This window comes from Desmodus rotundus, chromosome 1 (genome assembly GCF_022682495.2).
Source record: "Desmodus rotundus isolate HL8 chromosome 1, HLdesRot8A.1, whole genome shotgun sequence".
NCBI lineage: Eukaryota > Metazoa > Chordata > Mammalia > Chiroptera > Phyllostomidae > Desmodus > Desmodus rotundus.
The window spans coordinates 96,912,134-96,932,272 of NC_071387.1; the positions used below are offsets into that span (position 1 = coordinate 96,912,134).

Consider the following 20,139-nt stretch of genomic DNA (forward strand, 5'->3'; position numbering starts at 1 on the left):
TTCTGGTACTGCATCTGTGTTCTTCCGTGGCCCTAAAGTATCCATTTTGTATGTAGGTGGTTATGCCATTGCTCACTGAGCTCTTCCTTCGTTGGGGCAGTAGTTCTGCTCTGAGTAACCCTGTTAACTTTTCTGTTTAGCCACGAAGACTTGCCTGCCTAAGAGACTGCTTCATCTACAATGTATACGATTTTTGGACTTCTTTGTTCTGCTGGGGACCATTTATGACTTGTTCTCTTGGGGCAGGATACTGCAAGTGCTGATTTTCATAGCTTCACCTCCTCAGCCTCCTCAAAAAGAGAAGACTGAATTACATTAACATTAATATGTTTTTATCCAAGGCAGTGATTTCCAGGGAGCTGTTCTTTGGGTGTGGCTTAGAGCGCATCTGGTAGCTTCAGAAGGACTTGGTTTGTGGCTGTGATGTTTTCTCTCTCTCAAACCTGTATGTAGCAGTATTGTCTTCTAAAGCTTCCACTTTGCGGATGTTCTGTGCTATTGGGGAGAAATCTAGCCTTAGCCAAATAGACGAAAATGTGGGTGGATCTGAACATCTTTTCACAGTGGGAACTCTGGCCTCCCTCCTCAAGCTGAGGTGGTGCCTTGTGCAGTTTGGTGGTGGTGGTGGTGGTGGTGGTGGTGGTGGTGGTGGTGGTGCGGGGTTTCTAGGCGAGGGGAGGAGGTGAGGGGGACTTGGGTTAGAGGTGCTTAGTGCCTGTATTTGTCCACCATGCAGGCATAGCAGGAAAAAAACCAGCTGCAGTTTTGATTAACATGTACTGTAGATGGCACATATGTGTTAAATTGAATTATATAGGATTGCAGTTTTGTTAGGTCAGAAATGGTCAAATGGCAGCAATTTCATATGGTTCAAAAGAATAGTTTAGGAGAACCAAGATGGCGGTGTAGGTAGACACACTGCGCCTCCTCGCACAACCAGAGCTGACAGAAAATCGAACGGCGAGGAAGTCCGATACCAAGGAAATAAAAAATAAACATTCATCCAGATAGGTAGGAGGGGCGGAGAGGACTCGAGTTGCCGTGACGGGACCGAGACTGGCAGACTGTGGGGTGAAAGGGGCAGGCGGTCTGACCACTGGCAGACCCTGCGGCCCCATATTCGTGCAGATAAAGCGAGAGGGCTGGACTCAGAGTGGCGGAGAAAGGGGCAGGCAGAGCGGCAGGTAGCACCCCGCAGCCCCACATTCGCGCACAGATAAACTGGACAAACGGTGGGGAGCAAGGCAGACCGTGCAACCCAGGGCTCCAGCGCGGGAAATAAAGCCTCAAACCTCTGATTGAAAACGCCCGTGGGGGTTGGGGCGGCAGCAGGAAAGACTCCCAGCCTCACAGGAGAGGTCGTTGGAGAGACCCACAGGGGCCTAGAGTGTGCACAGTCCCACCCACTCGGGAACCAGCACCAGAGTGGCCCAGTTTGATTGTGGGTAGTGGAATGAAGGATTGAGATCCGGAGGAGAATGGAGCGGGCACCATTGCTCCCTCTCGGCCCCTCCTCCACCTACAGCATCACAGCACAGCCACCAGCGTTACCCCGCCCCGGTGAACACCTAAGGCTCCGCCCCTTTAAGTAACAGATGCACCAAGACAAACAAACAAACAAAAATGGCCCAAATGACAGAACACTTCAAAGCTCCAGAAAAAATACAACTAAGTGACGAAGAGATAGCCAACCAATCAGATGCACAGTTCAAAGCACTGGTTATCAAGACGCTCACAGAATTGGTTGAATTGGTTCGAAAACCAGATGAAAAAATGAAGCCTATGCTAAGAGAAACAAAGGAAACTGTACAGGGAACCAATAGTGATGCGAAGGAAACTGGGACTCAAATCAACGGTGTGGACCAGAAGGAAGAAAGAAACATCCAACCAGAAAAGAATGAAGAAACAAGAATTCAGAAAAATGAGGATAGGCTTAGGAACCTCCAGGACATCTTGAAACGTTCCAACATCCGAATTATAGGGGTGCCAGAAGGAGAAGAGGAAGAACAAAAAATTGAAAACTTATTTGAACAAGTAATGAAGGAGAACTTCCCTCATCCGGCAAAGGAAACAGACTTCCAGGAAGTCCAGGAAGCTCAGAGAATCCCAAAGAAGCTGGACCCAAGGAGGAACACACCAAGGCACATCATAATTACATTAGCCAAGATAAAACAGAAGGAGAGAATCTTAGAAGCAGCAAGAGAAAAGGACACAGTTACCTACAAAGGGGTTCCCATAAGACTGTCAGCTGATTTCTCCAAAGAGACCTTACAGGCAAGAAGGGACTGGCAAGAAGTATTCCAAGTCATGAAAGGCAAGGACCTACATCCAAGATTACTGTATCCAGCAAAGCTGTCATTTAGAATGGAAGGGCAGATAAAGTGCTTCCCAGATAAGGTCAAGTTAAAGGAGTTCATCATCACCAAGCCCTTATTATATGAAATGTTAACGGGAGTTACCTAAGAAAAAGAAGATAGAAAATATGAACAGTAAAAATGACAGCAAACTCACAGTTATTAATGACCACACCTAAAACAAAAACAAGAGCAAACTAGGCAAACAACTAGAACAGAAACAGAACCATAGAGATGGAGATCACATGGAGGGTTGTCAATAGGGGAGTGGGAGGGGGAGAGGGGGGGAAAGGTACAGAGAATAAGTAGCATAGATGATCCGTGGAAAATAGACAGGGGGAGGGTAAGAATAGTGTAGGAAATGTAGAAGCCAAAGAACTTATAAGTATGACCCATGGACATGAACTATAGGAGGAGAATGTGGGAGGGAGGGGGGCGGGAAATGGGACAACTGTAATAGCATAATCAATAAATATATTTAAAAACAAAGAATAGTTTAATAAAACTCAGACACAGCAGTTCTGGGCTGTTTTTCTTTATAGGTGCTGCCCTTTTTGGACAAATTAGGGCAGGTTTGGAGGGGAATGTCCATGATGGCAAGGATTCTCAGAAGGAGGGTAACATGGGTAAAAATGGAAGGGACTCCTAGAGATGTATTTCAGTCAAGAGATTTGCAAAAACATTACCCCTGTCTTCACATCTCTCCAAGATTGCCGTGTGTCGTCAGGCGTAGGCTTGTTGTGTATTCTACCTTTCAAGAGAGGGACAAGGGGTAATAAGGAGGAATTTATAGGGAGACAGATTTCCCGTGTTGTTGACCAAGCTGTTCAGAGATGGAAGGCTCCCTTGAAGAGGCATTGGGCTCTCTGGCATCCACTTGAGGTGTCCAGGAAAAGGCTGAAGGACAGAGGGGAAGGGCACGCATCAGGTGCATTCGTGTGGATGCGGTGGCAGAGGGGCAGGCCTGGGCAGGACAGCTTTTAAGTTGCCTAATGACTGTTAGGGTCTGTACTCCAGTGGAAACTTAATTTAGGGTGCTGTTTTGATTTTTAAAAGAGAAACACAGAATGTTTCCCTCCATGCTTAAAATATTTGAGAACCTAGTTCTTAGGTATACCTCAGGGTACCTGAGGTATACCCCTAGGTGTTAAGTACAACAGGTAAGTTGAAAACTAGTGATCAGGGTAGAGCTGCCTGGAGGAGAAGATGGGTGTGTACACGGAGTGTGAGGGGCTACTGATACTAGTTCAAACCCCGCCCACATGGCTTTTTGAAAGTGGAGCTGGCTTCATCTCTTTGGGCCCGTACCACTACCACCACATCCAGTTTCCCAGGTGTGTTTTTCGTAAGGGTTTATTTCCCACAGAGCCCTATGGCTTGACTGGTGTGCAGAGGAACAGCGGGTTTTAGAAATTTACCCTGGGAGTCGGTTACCTAGCTGTAACCCTGAAAATCTGAACATTTAGAAGGTGCATCATTGTGTTCCTTTTGTCAGCCTGGAGATGAGGAGAGGGACAGTGTTCCCTTTCACGTGACCCAGCGTGACCAGAGATATCTCTTGGTTCTGTGTCTTCTGCGGGCCCATCGGGCTGGCAGCCTGGGGTGGTCCTTCTCTTGCTCTGATGTGGGATCTGACTCACTCCTCTGGACACCCACTCTGGTGGCCGCACAGGGCCGCCTGTGGGCTAACAGTCCTGTCTTCTGCACTGAGACACGTGGAGTGTAGGACGGGGAACACACAATTGGGGGCTAGTCAGAGCTGGCCTTTGTCACCGACTGTCTCCTTGTAAGGTCCTTCCCTGAGCTGCCCCTTCCTTTCGTACTTCTTCTCCTTGGGATGTGACCCACTGTAACAATGCCTGACCAAAGCGTTTCCAGTCTCCTGTGGACACCGTCAAAGGCTCTGTTCCCACACTCATCACTTGGAAGTCAGTGTAGGATCTGAGGCATCAAACTTGCTACTTTATCCACCACTTTTTTCATGGGTGTTCAGCCTTGCTGGCTTTCTTTCCTTAGGTGTTGCTTACCCGTATTCACCTTTTAATACTAAAGTGAATATTCCCAAGGGCAATGTGAGAGAATTAAGCTCCTTGGACTCCTCCTCCTGCTCTGTCTAGTTTTCTCTCTGTTCTGTTGTATGGAACTCATTTACACATTTGTGGTCACTTGTGTTGTATCAGGCACTATGTGGGTGTGGCCCCTCACCAGGAAGGACTTGGTAGTCAGGGAGGAGACCTGTAAATCCTTAGTTTATGTCCATCTGTGCACAAGGTGCCCTGGAGGAATGCAGGAAGGGGCAGCGTGGGGAAGGCATGGGCTCTCTGTCTGGAGAGGGAAGGGAAGGCCTCCCAGAAGAAATAATGCTTATGTGAGTATGCAGGGTGTGTAAGAATGTGCAAGGCAGGGGCTGCAGTGGGCAGAGGATGGAATGGACAGTCCAGGCAGAGACACCAAGGTGACTGGGGGATTATCACTGGGTCTAGATGATAAAATGAATGGTAGGAGGATCTGCGGTCATGAAAGACCTGGAGTTGAAGTTGGGAATTTGCGCCCTCCCCCTTTAGCCAGAGAGAGCCCCAGGAGGGTTGATATCTTGCCTTAGAAGAGCTGTGTGCTTAGATCAGGGTTCTAGGAAGATGTTTGTGGAGTGCCCTGGGAGGAGGATTGGTGATGATGACTGTGAGGCTCTTGCCTCCTAACAGTAATAACCTGAAGTGGCAGCGGAGGGGGCAGGCTTGCAAAGAGTCTGGGGAGTCGTGGGCTTGCAGGCACCGAGTGGGCAGTGATCTGACTGTTGCTGCGCCTCCCTCCCTCCTCCTGGGTGAAGGAGGGCTTTATCAGGCATAGAGCCCTCCTGTCCGGGTTATGGACCTCTGTGGGTGGAGGGGCCCAAGGGGCAAAGGAGGTTGCTAAATTGAGGATGTTTTTGTCCTTCATCTTTGCATCCTCCTTGCTTAGCCTGAAGAAATTATGTTGAAAAGTGTTTTGGGCTTTAGAAAATCAATAGCTCTTTGTTTTCCATAATTACTACCAACTTTGGAAATGGTTTATAGTTTACAAGGTTTTTAAAATGCATTCTAACTTAATCCTTGTAATAGTCAGATAATAGCTCCCCCTCCCCCCCATTTTGAAGATGAGGAAACTGAGACTTAGAGGGGCTTGCTGAGGCACAGAGATATCTCAAGTGGCAGGGAATCTGTGTCTTCTGAATCCCGGTCCTATGCTGTTTCATCTTGTGCTCCTACAGCCATCCTGGGGTTCAGTGCTGAGTGCACCCTGTTCTTTGGGCAGGGATGAATCCTGCCTCTCAGCCCATGGAGATGTCATTCTGTGACAGGGCCATGTGCAGAAGGCAAGCAGGTTTGGGGTTGATTACACTGAGCTTAGGACGCCTGCTCTGCCCTGGAAATGTGACCCATATGGGGCAAGTCACTGGACCTACCTGGGAGTGTTTTCTCGTATGTAAAATTGGTGTCGTCAGTCCTTCACAGTGTCAGGAGGGATCAGATAGATGATAGCACACTCCAGGCTGTCCCTCTTCCTCTGCTGTCCCTCTCTCCCTCTGGCTCTGGAGTGCATGTGGGTATGGTGTTAGGTGAAGACTGTGCCCACTTTCCCTGCTCGGTCCGGGGAAGCAGCCTGTGGGTTGCTATGTTTCAAGGATTAGTTTTGCGAAATGTCGGTTGCCTGGATGAGCTGTTACTTATCACGGTAACCAAAGTGTGTTCTTCCTGTGGAAAACTGTCTGAGTGTTTTGTTCCAGGACACAGGCTGAACATCACAGCAGAGAATGACTGCCGGCGATTGCACTGTTCCCTGAGAGACTTGAGCTCCCTGCTGCAGGCTGTGGGCCGGTTGGCTGAGTACTTTATTGGAGACGTGTTTGCTGCACGGTTCAGCGATGCACTCACGGTCGTGGAGAGGTAGGCTAGCACTTCCCGTGTGAGGCCATTCCCTCCTCAGGGCTCAGTTGTACCTGGTGGGAGGGGCAGCATGTGGCCAGCTAGCTTCTGCTCTGGCGCCCGGTAAACCAAGGCTCTGCGCATATAGGGTGAATGTGGAGTGATTATTCGACCTCTCTGAACTACAAATTCCTCATCTGTAAAATGGAGTAGACAGTATCTTTAGGTTTATTGGGAGAATTGAATGAGATAAGGCCCTTAGCACCAGGCCTAGCATGTAGCAGGCAATGAATATAGTCTGTCATTTCATTGAAGATCTTGTAATAGGTATAAAGACAAGATTCACCTCAGAAGAAACCAGGTGAGGTCAGTCTTCATGTCTTTGCTCATAGGGTAAAGAGGCAGTAGAATGCCCTAGTAATTAACAAAAGGCAGGCAGGAGACACTATCCAAGTAGGCTGCCCGCTCTCAGACGTGGAATTTTCCTCAGTAGGACTGTTTTTTCTAGTCCTGTTAGGGTCCTAAGGAGTTAAACTAGGGCAGCCTCCAAGCCTGACCTGAACGGTGAGTCCCAGGCTTTTCACCACCAAGCTCCTTTCCATACTTCTTCTCCTTGGGTCCTCAGCGGCGTTTGTTGAGAACCATTTTGTACTACCTGGTCCTCCCCACCTCCCCACTCACAAACTCCTACACTTAAAAAGTCATACCCTTAAAATGTGAGTGATAGGTGGTTCAGGTGATTTCATGGTAACTGGTGAGTTGATTAAATCAAAGCTGGGTAGGGGTGGGTCCAGTCAAGACACCTGAGGCTTTACTGGCCCAGTAGCCACATCTCTGGGAATACCCTGAGCGGGAGATCGAGCCCCATGCCACATTATTTGCATATGAGATTTTATTTAACTGTTACCTGAAAAGTAGAGATAACTAAGAATTTTAAGTAAATCTTTAAAAGCCAGATTAATAGTAATAATAAAAGCAGCATACAGTAGGAAGTTTTCAGAAGTGGTTTTGCACATTTTATTTCATGCTGTACTTTGAGGGACAGATGTCATTTTACCTGTGAGTGAAGTGTGGCCCAGAGAGGGTGAGTGACTTGCTTCAGGTCACGCAGTTCATGAGAAGGAGCACATGGACTTTAACCAGTTTCTTGAGTCCAAAATCTATTCTCTTTCTAAACCACAGAGCTACTTCCAGAATCCTCTTTCCTCTTCTTGCGTTAGACCCATTTCCAGTGATGGTTAGCATGGGTAGAACATGTCTTACTGTCTGAAATCCATGTTTTTAAAACTTATACTTGAGCAATAATACACACACACACACACACACACACACACACGTCAGTCATCTGAGCTTCGTAGTGAGGTGATCGTCGTAGGTCCCGAATGGTTGTGTTAGCGGTCCTCTCACGTATATCTTCCGCATTGATTGGGTTTGTAGGCTCAGCACTAAAGGTACTCAGCTCTTTTTTCTTCAATTTAAAATAAAGTGTGAGAGGAGGCTCCTTATTATACCTACATGATCTTAATAGCCAGTGTGATTATTAAGCAGCATTTCAACTTGTAGGTTACAGAAAACAAACCTAATAATAAAACTGCTAAACGGAGAAATATTAAGACATATTTAGAAGTCCATTTTTAGCGATGAACATCAGTAAAGAACACTGCATGATGTAAAAACAGAATATAAAGTCAAATACTACGTTGATTCCACCTGCATGAGATATTTAGAGCAGTAAAACCCGTAGAAACGGAAAAAGAACGATGGGAGCCAGGGGCTGGGGGCAGGGAGTGTGGAGAGTCGGTATTTAGTGGGCAGAATTTCAGTTTGGGAAGACGAAGAACCTTCTGGAGATGGGCACCGGTAATGGCTGCCCGCTGTAGATGTGTAGAAGGCCCGCGCACTGCACTTGCTGTGTGAATGTAAAGAAGGTAGAACAGAATTAGGTACCAGGTACGCACTGGTATATCGCTTACTGGTAGTAACTGCTGTGATTTCCGGTGATCCCCACCTCTACCCCCTTCCTAGAACTGCATTTGGCAGCCATTGGCTCTTGTACCCTCATTTTCTTGACTGACTGGAAATGCCCTTTTCTCTCTGCCCCCCAGCCCTAAATAATTTGTGACTCAAGCTTATGGTTTTCTAATAAAGTTCTATTTTTTCCTTTGCATCAGAGGAACATTTGTCAGCGTATGGTCCGCATGCATTAGAGCCTCAGATGCTTTTCAGAGATGGGTGTTTCCGGAGACGCCCTCGCAACTGCATAGTTGGTCTGTGGTGTAGCACCGGGGGTGTGCATTTGTAACAGGTTCCCCAGTCGATTCTTAGGCTCAGGGAAGTTTGAGAACCTCTGCACCCTTAAATTGGGAGGGGAAAGCACACGGTGTCTTCCCTGGAGTCCCTCTCAGTTTTCTTACAGAGTAGGCACAGAGGGAACCTGGGCAGGTCTCCAGTTTTTCCCCCTTGCTCATAAAGGAATGTCTGTCTCTAATGAAAGGCCTTTTCCATTTCCCAATAGAGCTTGCTATTAGTGACTGTGTTTAATGCTCAGTTGTATACAGTGAACCCTCGGGTAACAGTGGGTTCAGCAGTTTGCTCCTGAGATAATTGTGCTTGAAATTAAAAATACCTCAGTTTAATTCTAGACATTTTTGCCCCCTCCACCTCAATATTTTATCATGAACATTTTCAGAGAAGTTGAAAAATTATACAGGTAATAACATATAAAACCATTATTTAAATTCTAAAGTGCTGTATTTTCTTTGAAACATTTACTTTTTTCTCCCAAATTTTATTGAAAAACACATAACATAAAATTTTTCATTGTAATCATTTTTATTCTTTATAGCATATTATAGTATATTCTCTGTGTTGGATATTTGTATTTTCAAAAATTTTTGGTACTATATGTAATGGCTTAGTTAGTATCTTTGTATATAAATCTTTATACATGTGTCAGATCATGTCTTTGGGATAAGATGGAAGGTCTGGTTTTGGGGATTTTGTTGGTATCCTGTCTAATTTCTCTTATTTTAATCCATAACTGAAAGTTTTTCTTACCTGCTTCTTTGCCAACAGGTTAGTCAAAGTCACTCTGTATGGGTCTCAGATAAAGTTGTACAACATTGAAACTGCGGTGCCGTCAGTGTTGAAGCCTGATCTCATTGACGTGTAAGTGTAGAGTTACCTGTCTGTGTGTTCTCAAGGAAGACCTGTCCCCCAGCCCCAAATGATTTTACAGATAAAAAGCAACAGCAGTGGCTGCCATGAAGAGTAAAGCTCCCACCACCTAACGGAGAAAAAGAGAAAGATGGTTTGGCTGTATGCGTGGGGGCGGGGTGGTGGAGTAGGTGGAACTCAGCGGGCAGACAGGAGCTGAGAGGGGACGTGGGGCAGGTGTTTTGTGGGGCAGGTGTTTCGGGAGAAAAGAACAGCACCAGCCAAGACAGAGCTGCGGAGTCACTGGGTCGGGAGGGTGGTGCGCAGTTGTGTGCTAGAAGGTGGGGCTGATGGGTGTGTTGGGCTTACATGGAAACACCTTGAGTGCCGCGGGTCTTGTCCTGTAGAACAGAGGCTGAAACTCTAGTGTACAGAAGAATTCCGTGGGGAGCACATTCCCTCAGAGGCTCTGATGATAGAGGGTGGTATAAGGTTCTGGTATTTGCATGTTAAACAGGAACCTCAGGGGATTTTTGAAGCAGGACATCCAGAGACCACACTTAGAGAAACTTCATTATAGACAGTGAGAAGCCATTAGGAAAGTGACGTATAGAAGTGATAGAGCAGCCATTTTCAACCTTGTTCAATCTCGTGGCGCACATAAACCGATTACTAAAATTTTGCTGATCACACTGGACAGCTACTGTTACGATGGTCGTCATTTTTTTAATTTGATAGTCTAGGGAAGAGAGACCAGTGCCTCTGACTAAATAGCCAGGTACTGCATGCTTTGAAGAGTCCTGCGGCACACCAGTTGAAAATCACCAGGATAGAGGAATGGGGATCAGGGGTGGGACCGTAACCTGGAGATCACTCCGCATAGGAGGCTTGCTCTAGACTAGAGCAGGGGCTGGCAAATGATGTCCTGGTGCCAAATCCAGCCTCTGCCAGCTTTTGAAATAAAGTTTTATTGGAACACAGCCATGCCCACTCATTTACATTTTGTCTCTGGCTACTTCGGCACTCCAGTGGCAGAGCTGAGTAGTTGTGACAGGGTATGTGACCTGCAAAGCCTAAAATATTTATACTGGTTTTTACAGAAAATGTTTGCTGACCCCTGTTCTAGAACATTCTTGAGCTGCAAATTAGATAAATGATAGAGACATTTTTTTGACTATGATAGCTTACATTTAAAAAATATTGCTTCCCTTTTTGAGAATTCAAAGAAAGCTGCGAAGCTTTTCCTGAGAAAAATGCTAATTTGCTCATAAACACAGTACCTTACCTACAATTTCAGGAAGTTGTAGAGCCCCTGCCTTTAGCCTTAAAGAGCTCTATAAATTTGATAGATTAACTGAGGTTCTTAGACTCTAAAGGCAGACTTTGATGTCCTTCCTCCCCACTTTAGTGCTCAGAACTTAAAGGGATCGATGGAATCTAAATGGAAAGTACAAAATAACTTCCTGGTCACTATGAATTGCGACTCTCAGTACCTGTATTTGTTTACTTTAAATACCTTTTCTTAGCTAACCTCTTATTTTGGAAAAGTTCAGAGCTGTAGCAAAGGGGGAAAATACAATGAACATCCATTAAGCTAGACCCATCAATCATAAATGTTTGTCACATTTGCCCTTGTTATTTGCTTTCTCTGTGTATACACATACACTTTTTGTGTGATCTATTTGAAAATAAATTGCAGACAGTATGTCACTTCACCAATTAACCCTTTAGCATGTATCTCCTAGCAACAAGGTCAGTCGTTCTTCCCCGGAACTGTAATGCCGTTGTCAGCGCTCCAACTGGTCGTGCATGCAGCAGTGCCATCCAGGATTGGCTTGGCCAAAAAGCCCATTTCGTTTTTTCCATAAAGCAAAGATACATTTTTCTTTCCTTTTCACCAATAACTTTATTGATTTAGATATTTTGAGTATGTCGACTATCCCCGCATGGTGAAATGTTGATTGTTCTCAGTTAATGTCTTGATTTGATTGTTGCCAACTTCAACTGGTCTGCCTGACCGTGGAGCATCGTCCAGTGAGAAATCTCCAGCACAAAACTGCGCAAAACACTGTTGACACGTTCGATCAGTCACGGCCCCTTCTCCACACACTGCACAAATCTTTTCTGTGTGTTTCAGTTGCGTTTTTACTTTTCTTAAAATAATAAAGCATAATATGCTGGAAATGTTGCCTATTTTCTTCCATCTTCAATATCAAAATGACTACACAAAAATTTACCAATTTTCGTAAGTTTTTTTTTAGTGCATGCTGATGTGACAGCTGTCACAATACAGTCTAACAAAATTGTTTCGAATGAAGTTAAAGACAACTAAGCGCTACTAGGGTCTTTTTATGGACAAAAACAAATGAACTTTTTGGCCAACCCAGTATTTTTGAGAGAGGAGGGCTACACACACGTACACACATACTCGTATATATGTACGTATGTTCCATATTCAAATTTTCCCAGTTGTCCCAGGAATGTCCTTTATATCATTTTTTTAAATCCAAAGCCTAATTATGAATCACAAATTAAATTTTCTCTTATAATCCAGAAGAGTTCCCCCAACTGTGCATGTTGTGGGGAGGAGGAATGGAAATAGAGAGGGAGGGAGGGAGAGAGAGAGAGAGACTGACTTTTTAGAGATTCAGCTCTTAAATTTTTTTTTAAAGCAAATCTTAAAAATCCAGATTTGTCTGGTTATTTTTTTTCTATGATAGTATTAGATTGAGGTTAAACATTTTTAGCAAGGACACTACATAGGTGGCGGTGTGTCCTTCCTCTCGCATCATGTCTGGAGGGAGTTGGGATCAGTTTGCCCTGTATTTATTGATGCCGAGTTTGATTTTAAAGTGGTGTCTGCCTCTATTCCAGTGCCGTCCACTGGAAGGTCCTAGTAGTGACGACCTCTAGTAGCGGTGCTACCCCTAGTGCCCAGGCTCTTGGTTTCTAAGGCACGGTCTCCACTAAAAGGAACCAGAGCTCCTTGGAGAAACAGTCCAAGTTTGGGGGAGGGTGATCCTGCAAAATCTTACTGAGTCAGTAAGGAGGGAAGTGCTCAGTGAATGTTAGCAGCACATGAAAAGGACATAGCGGCTAGCCGAAAAGGGTTTGTCCTAGCCAGACTCGATAATTTCATCATCGAGAAAGAATAAGGATGATAATGGAGAATCCATGTATCCATAGTGATGTAAACAAAGATGGGGGAGGGAAAGCTCTTTTTTACAGAAGAGTGCCAGCTAATGAACAGAAAAGGAAAGATAGAAAAGCCACCTGTTTACAATCACCAGTGTAATGATGACTTAGGCAGGAGTCCTCAGTGGGTGACAAAACCATGGGTGTTGTCGGGGAGCAGCATATTTATATAGTGTCAAAGTGTCGCCCCGCAGAGGACTTCTCATAGGAGAGGGAGAGGTTACATTGAGGGTAATGAGGAAGGTGTGGCATTTGCGAGCTCTGAGACAGCTGCCTCACTTCGTTTAGATGTGTTATCTTTGATGGGTCCTGAGCTTTTGTGATGAATATTTCGTTGCCTGTATAATACAGTACAAAATTGGGAGAAACCAAGTAGTCTTTGTCACCTCCAGAGTTGCCCCTTAGCCAGATATAACGTATGGCGTGACGGAAGCTTAAACTGGAGATTCTTACGTCAAAGCGTGTTTATAAAGCTGTGACACCTGGTAGTTGTCTCCGCCTTGGTCTGCAGCTATGGATGTTAACATTTTTACTAGTTATATCTGAGGTTCTTTGGTTCTGTTTTTTCACTGATCGTTCTCTCAGGGATGCTTACGTCTGTCACAGAAAGATTGAATGAGATCTGATAGACATTGCACTAACTCCCTTTTGTGTTCTGGGCAGTGGTGGCAATATGTAGGTGACGAGTTTCAATTTTAAGGTCCAACGTGAGCAAGTAAATGGTTCCTATGCTGTTGGACGAATCCTGGAAGAGTAAATGCAGTGGATGGAATTCTTATGGAAACACATTTAATTCTAATATACTTTGACCGTAACCTTTAAAATCGCATCTTCTCTCCTTTTTGCAGGCATGCTCAGTCCCTGGCCGCTCTGCAGGCTTACTCGCACTGGTTAGCACAGTATTGCAGTGAAGCGCATCGGCAGAACACGCAGCAGTTTTTCACGCTCATCTCCACTACCATGGATGCAGTCACACCTCTAATCAGCACCAAGGTCTTGAAACAGCAAAGGCTACACCTTTTATCTAACTGTGTCTGTCCTTCTGTCCATATACCCATTTATTATCAAATCAGAATATTACATAGCATTAGATCCACTACCACCGTAATACAACTACATCCCATTTCAAGTTCTTTTTAGTTGTAGACCACATAAATGCAAATATAACTTTGTATTTTTAGTTCTCTAAGCCCCACATGAATACATGCTTATTGTGAAAAAGTAAAACAGGGTTCTGTTTTATAGACTGAAAAGTATTTGTACTCTTTAATCCCTTCCTCCAAAACACTTCCCTTTTCCACAGCAAGCACTGGCCGCACTCGGTCGGCTGTCCTTCAGACGCGGCCTCCTTTTACGCACAGCAGGAGGAGTGTGTAGGTAGCTGGAGGTGCAGCTCCTCTTGCTTAACAAGATGCTCTCGAGACCTTTGCAAGTGTAGAGCCACTTCAGCTTTTCAGAGTGCCTGGTGTTATTCTGTAGTGGGATGAATTGTACTTTTCTTACTGATGGGAATGAGATCCTTGCAGGATGGATTGCTGGAAGTAGAGTTGCTGGGTCGAAGGTCATAGCCACGTAAACTTCGATAGGTTCTATTAAGTTCCTCCAAGACGACCAGTGTGGATTAATAGAGCGTATAAATGCTTGGGGTTTTTTTATGGTTTTAATTATACATAGTATTCTGTAGCACTATCGACAGGATAATGTCTTATTTTCCATAAATTTATGCTGCATTTAAAATGGTAATTTATAAATAATACCCCATGGAGAGGGGATTGCATTTCATAATACACATAGCCATTGCTGGACCTTTCCTAACTGCCATTTGAAATAAGTCATTACAAATACTTCTGAAAAGCATGTATTTACGAATGTAACTTTATCCGTTTAGGTAAGTTCCTTAGAATAAGTGGGATTATAGAGTCAAAGTTTAGGGATACTTTGTGCTTTGTGTTTCTACGAAATTATAGTAATATTTCCTTCCTAAGCAACTCTTGTGTGTGTGCTGTTTTCATTATAATCTTAGTGGCGTTAGGGCCTGTCTATAAAAAGTTCTCTCTTTTGCCTGTTTGAAAAGGATGTAATGATACTTGAATCCAGTTTTCGAGTGGCATGTCGAGGTGAAGAAAGTAGGGGAGCCTGGCATTGATAGAAGGAGTGCAGAGGTGGGGGCTGAGAGAGAGAGATCTTGGCTTGGCTGGAGCAAGAGGGGTGAGATGAACGGTCCCCAGTTGTTTGGATGATAAGCCAAGGAGTTTGCCATAAGGTCTACGAGCTGCTAGGGAACCACTGTAGATTCTTGAGCTGAAAAGTGAGTTCAAAGATGCTGGTGACTATGAGCAGAAACTGGAGGTGGCGATGCTGCCTGCACGGCAGGAGCGGTGGATGTGACAAAGGAGATGCTTTCTGATGGGCATCATCATAGGGAAACGTTGAGATAGAGCCCATGTGATATGCTGTGGCAGCCAAGAACCGTATTCAGCTTATGGCTGCCTCCTCAGAGTTCTTCTAACAGCAGGGGCTGCAGTGAGCTGACATGTCTGTGTTCTTCCCTCGTCAGGTCCAAGACAAGCTGCTGCTGTCTGCCTGCCACCTACTGGTTTCACTGGCCACCACCGTGAGGCCTGTCTTTCTGATCAGCATCCCCGCAGTGCAGAAAGTATTCAACAGAATCACCGATGCCTCCGCCCAGCGACTTGTTGACAAGGTGAGGCCCCGGTGTTACCTGGAGTCCCCAGAGTAGTGTGGCTCAGCCTCAGGGGAGAAGGGTCCGGCTGTTGTTTCTGCACGCAGCGCTTACAGGCCTGGCCAGCACAGAGGGCTTTCTTACACGTGTGGCACTGACGCAGCCTCAGCGCGCTCTTGTAAACGTGCTTCCCCACGTGGCCAGTCAGCAGGTGGATCCAAAGAGCTTGTGCTGCTTTCATTTTAATTGAATTTATTCTATTTATTGGGGTGTAGCTTGTGCTGCTTTGAGAGCTGGTGATTTGGCTGGTATGAGAGAGTCTTTGCATTCTTTTGGTTTAAAAGCCTTTTTATTGTTATATGTTTGTTTTTTTTAGGGTTGAGATGGCTTCATTTAAGTATATTCTCTTAAGTATATTCCTCCTAGGAAAGCTCAGGTTAGAAGTTTAGAAACAGAACAGGGCCGGAGTTAGAGGGGGAGTTGAAGCAATTTCTTAAGAGCACCTGGGTCAGAATGTGTTACTTCCGAGCTGGCGCCAAGGGCACATTGACTGTGAGGCGTTCTCTTACAGCCCTGCTCTGAGTAGCTCCTCAGAGGGTGTAAGCAGCCAACAGCAGAGAGACTAGTTGTGCTTTCTCCCTCCCAGATTAGAGGGACAGTGATGGCACCAGCAGTAATTATTGAGGCTGGCTCTGGGTCGTGCTAGACCCAGACTTGGTGTTACTGCTTCAGTATCTCTTTTCTTCCCTGGGTTGCCTTCGAGTTGGACCAAAGCCAGGTTATAAGAAAGGAGCCTGGAGGTGAGCTCATTGTGTGCGGTGGGTGCCAAAGCCTGTGTGAGGCATGACGACTATGCTGTCTGTTGCTCTTGAATTTTTATGATAGATGCCTTTGGTGTCTCTTCCAGGCTCAGGTGTTGGTGTGCCGAGCACTCTCTAACATTCTGCTGCTTCCATGGCCAAACCTGCCAGAGAATGAGCAGCAGTGGCCTGTGCGCTCCATCAACCACGCTAGCCTCATCTCTGCGCTTTCCCGGGACTATCGCAACCTGAAATCCAATGCTGTTGTCTCGCAGAGGAAGATGCCACTGGATGATAGTAAGTGGCCCCCGGGAAGGGACATCTCAGGCATGTAGGTAGGGCAGGCATTGTTCTTCCTTTGTGGCGGATGAGATTTGCACCTGAGCCTCACGTGGTGAATTGATACATCCATAGTCACACAACTGCTAAGTGGAAGAGTCAGATTAGGGAGAGGGAGGTGGGGTGACCCCACTTACCTGTGGAATTCAGTGAATACATCAGCTAGACCTATTTCTTGAATGTAGATGCCCCGTCTCTAATTTAAAATGTAAAAAATAAGAAAAACGTTTGTTGATGGCACTGTTGACGGTGCCTTCTGTGGATTTAAAAAAAGCCTACAGTGATTATTGATCTGTTTCTGATACTTACATATAAGCAAGCAAGGCAGGTCACCTCTACACACTGAGAAAAAAAGAACTTAAAAATTATCTTTTGAAACGATTTTTAACCTTTCTCTAAATAACAAATATTTCAGAGGCTTTGAAAGAGCTTGAAATCTTCACATATAGCCCCTTAAATTTGATTGTTTATATTAAAGACGAGAAAAAAATGGATCAAGAGAATACAGTATTTCAAAGAGAAGGTATCAGATTTCTCTGAAAAATCTTCCTGAAATAATTATTACAGATACATTTTTTAAATACGCTCAGTTGCCCTGGCTGGCGTGGCTAAGTTGGTTCGTCATCCCACAATCGAGAGGGTGTGGGTTCGATTCCAGTCAGGGCACACGATTAGGATTCGGGTTCAGTCTGGGCGCGTACAAAGGGCAACCAGTCCATGTTTCTCTCTCACATTGATATTTTTATCCCTCTTCCTCTCCTTTCCTTCCCTCTCTCTAAAATAAAACAAAAATTCAGTCTGTTTTCACAATTAGAAAACAATGGGACATGACTGGCTGATATTATTTCTAGAATGTCAACAAAAATGCTTTTGAGATGTTAGAAATGCTAATAAATACTCAACATTTAAAAAAAACATTGCTTATATAATTAGGAACATTAACATATGCTCATTATACAAAAATATTAGAACAGTATAAAGAAAAGAGACACTTAAATCTCACCAACTTTAGTATTTTACAAAGTAACCATTTTAACTATTTTTTCTTTTCCTATTTTTAAATACACCTTGTAGTTCTGTAGTTGAAGAGAGTGGCTGACTTCCCGAGGGCACGCCATGTAAGGGCGAGTACTAGTGCTCTCCTGTCATCAGATCTCGCTATGCCCGCGTCAGCGTCAGCGTCTGGTATTTGGTCCTGAGTGTTTCACATTCAGTAATCAATTTAATTCTCCTATCAGCCTATGAGTTAGGTACTGTGAATTATCTTGATTTTATCCACGAGGAAATTAAGGTATGGGAAGATAAGTAACTTGCCCAGGGGTTACATATAGTTATTATATAACCATGTTTTATAAAGTTTAACAGTCGTCTTTACTCACTTTATCTTACTTGTACTGTATTAGTCAGCATAGGCTAGGTTATGCTATGTGTAACAATCCTAGAAGCCTAGTGGCTTAGTGCAGAAAAACATTTATTTCTTATTAGTACCCCATGTCTAGCTTGGGTCGGCGTTTGGGTAGATCCTGCTCATTCTAGCCACTCAAGGACCCAGGCTTATGAATGGTCCTTTTCCGACTGTGCTTACACTGGGAAAGTCTCTTGCCTAGAAGTAAGCATTTCCAAACATATTTTGTTAGAGCATGTGGTTATTATGGCCATGGTGTAACTTCAGCAGGGATAGAAAGTATGATGCCACCATGTTCTGGAAAGATTTTCTGAATAACATTAATGATTTCCACAGTGAATGTAATTAAAAACATAGTTAACTGCCCTGGCTGGTGTGGCTTAGTGGATTGAGTACCGGCCTGTGAACCAAAAGGTTGCAGGTTCGATTCCCAGTCAGGGCGAAACCGGAAAAGACACCAGAGCTCATGCTGCTTGTCACTTGCCAAACCCAGTATGTAGAGACAGAGATTGAGTCTTTATGGGCGCTTTATTCAGATGGCCGGCGATCTGAGAAGGCGGTGGGTTTGCACCCTAACAGACCATCTTACATTTTCTTTCCAGGCCAAAGTTTTTATAACAGGGAATGAACAAGATGCGCTGAGGGGTTTTGAAATTCAGGGAGAATTAGGTGAAAGAAACTGCAGCATTCTTGTCCTGGACAGGTAGCGGTTCCCACGGATGGCGGGTGGATGGGCGGGTGGTCGTTCTGTCTCTCCCTGGAACACAATGGCCCTGGTGCCTCCACTTGTCCCCAGGCAGTGGGCTTTAGCAGTGCTGCAGGAGGTCAGCTGTGTCTCCCAAGAGCCAGGATGGGCCTTGTCTGTAGGATCTGGAACAAATGTTTTAACATATGCATTACTTACTAGGCTTATCACTACCTTAAACTAAAGATTTCCGACTCTTGAGTTCCCTATCAAGGGCACATGCCTGGGGGGCCAGGTCCCCAGGGGGGGCACTCTAGAGGCAACCACACAGTGATGTTTCTCTCCCTCTCCTTTTCCCTCCCTTTCTCTCTGTCTAAAAATAAATAAATAAAATCTTTTAAGAATAAAGTAAAACACTTAAAAGACATAGTTAACATTTGCTGACTGCTGTGTGCCTGGCACTGGGCTGAGAATTTTATGTACATTACTTCATTTAGTCTTTAGGTTCTGTGAAGTATGTCCTAGCACCCTCATTCTTTAAGTGATGTGACGAAGGTCTGGAAAGTTGTTCCTAGCCCGTATTTGTACTTGGAAACTTTTTTCAAACCTACAGAATAGTTGAAAGAATAAGAAAATGAGCAACTGTGTATCTTTCACCAGGATTCACCAGTTGTTAACGTTTTGTCACATTTGTGTTCTTCCCCACTCACAGGTACTTTTCAACTGAGTGTTTAAAGTTGCAGATACTGGCAATTTATTTCTGAATATTTAACCTTTATCTTTAAGGACAAGATATTCTCTCGTATAACCAAGACCCCATTAACACAACCAAGCTGCGTAACATTGTTACAATAATGTCATTTACATACAGGCCACATCCAGATTTTCCCTAGTCATTACCAAAATGTCCTGTTCACTTTTTAAAACTCCAGAATACAGTCAAGGGTCATGTGTTATATTTGGTTGCCACATCCCTTTGATCTCTTAGAATATAGAAAAACATTCCTGTTTTTTCTTTTTCATGACATTGATGTTTTTGAATAGTCCAGGCCCAGACCCTTTTTTTTTTTTTTTTGGTAGAATGTCCCGTAATCTTGTTCTGATTGCTTCCAGCAATTAATTTGGGGCAGGAATACCACCTTGGTAGTGATAGGTACTTCCTGTTGCATTGCTTCAGGCCATATCTCCATTGTAAAGGTACGCCCACCCGACCCCTGCCTGCCTGGCAGGTGTCAGTTTCTCAGGGTCAAAGAGAAAGGGTTGGGGGAAGAAGTCAGTCGTGCGTCTGAGTGGCTCCAGATCCTTGTGTGTTTTTTGCCACATTGTCCCTTTCTTCTTTAAAGCATTGTTTTTTAATTGTTCTGTAATATCCTAGCCTACGGAAGTACCACAGTACACATCTCTCTTCTATTTCTGTGTGTTTAATGGCGCTTTCAGTGTTTCACTTGTACATACGTTTGACTAAATCTTGGTCTTGTTTTAATTTCCGTACACATCAGAGGTCACATTTTGGTTTCTTAGCTCTTGGCCTTTCCCCCTAAACGGCTTCCCTGTGCCCTGTGTATTCTTGGGGAAATGCCTGCCCCTGTGCAGTTACCCGGCTCTGTAAAAGTGTCTGTG

General features: G+C 44.7%; 1 protein-coding gene across 2 annotated transcripts in view; it reads left to right on the forward strand.

Moving 5' to 3' along the window:
- XPO6 (exportin 6) overlaps window positions 1-20,139 on the forward strand; it is a 119,133-nt gene that overhangs the window by 85,048 nt on the left and 13,946 nt on the right. For both annotated transcript variants that reach the window (XM_024560549.3, XM_024560550.3), the window contains exons 13-17: window positions 6,118-6,277; window positions 9,332-9,424; window positions 13,456-13,600; window positions 15,165-15,311; window positions 16,198-16,387. In XM_024560549.3, coding sequence (XP_024416317.2) covers window positions 6,118-6,277; window positions 9,332-9,424; window positions 13,456-13,600; window positions 15,165-15,311; window positions 16,198-16,387 — 735 coding nt within the window. The remainder of the gene's footprint in view (window positions 1-6,117; window positions 6,278-9,331; window positions 9,425-13,455; window positions 13,601-15,164; window positions 15,312-16,197; window positions 16,388-20,139) is intronic.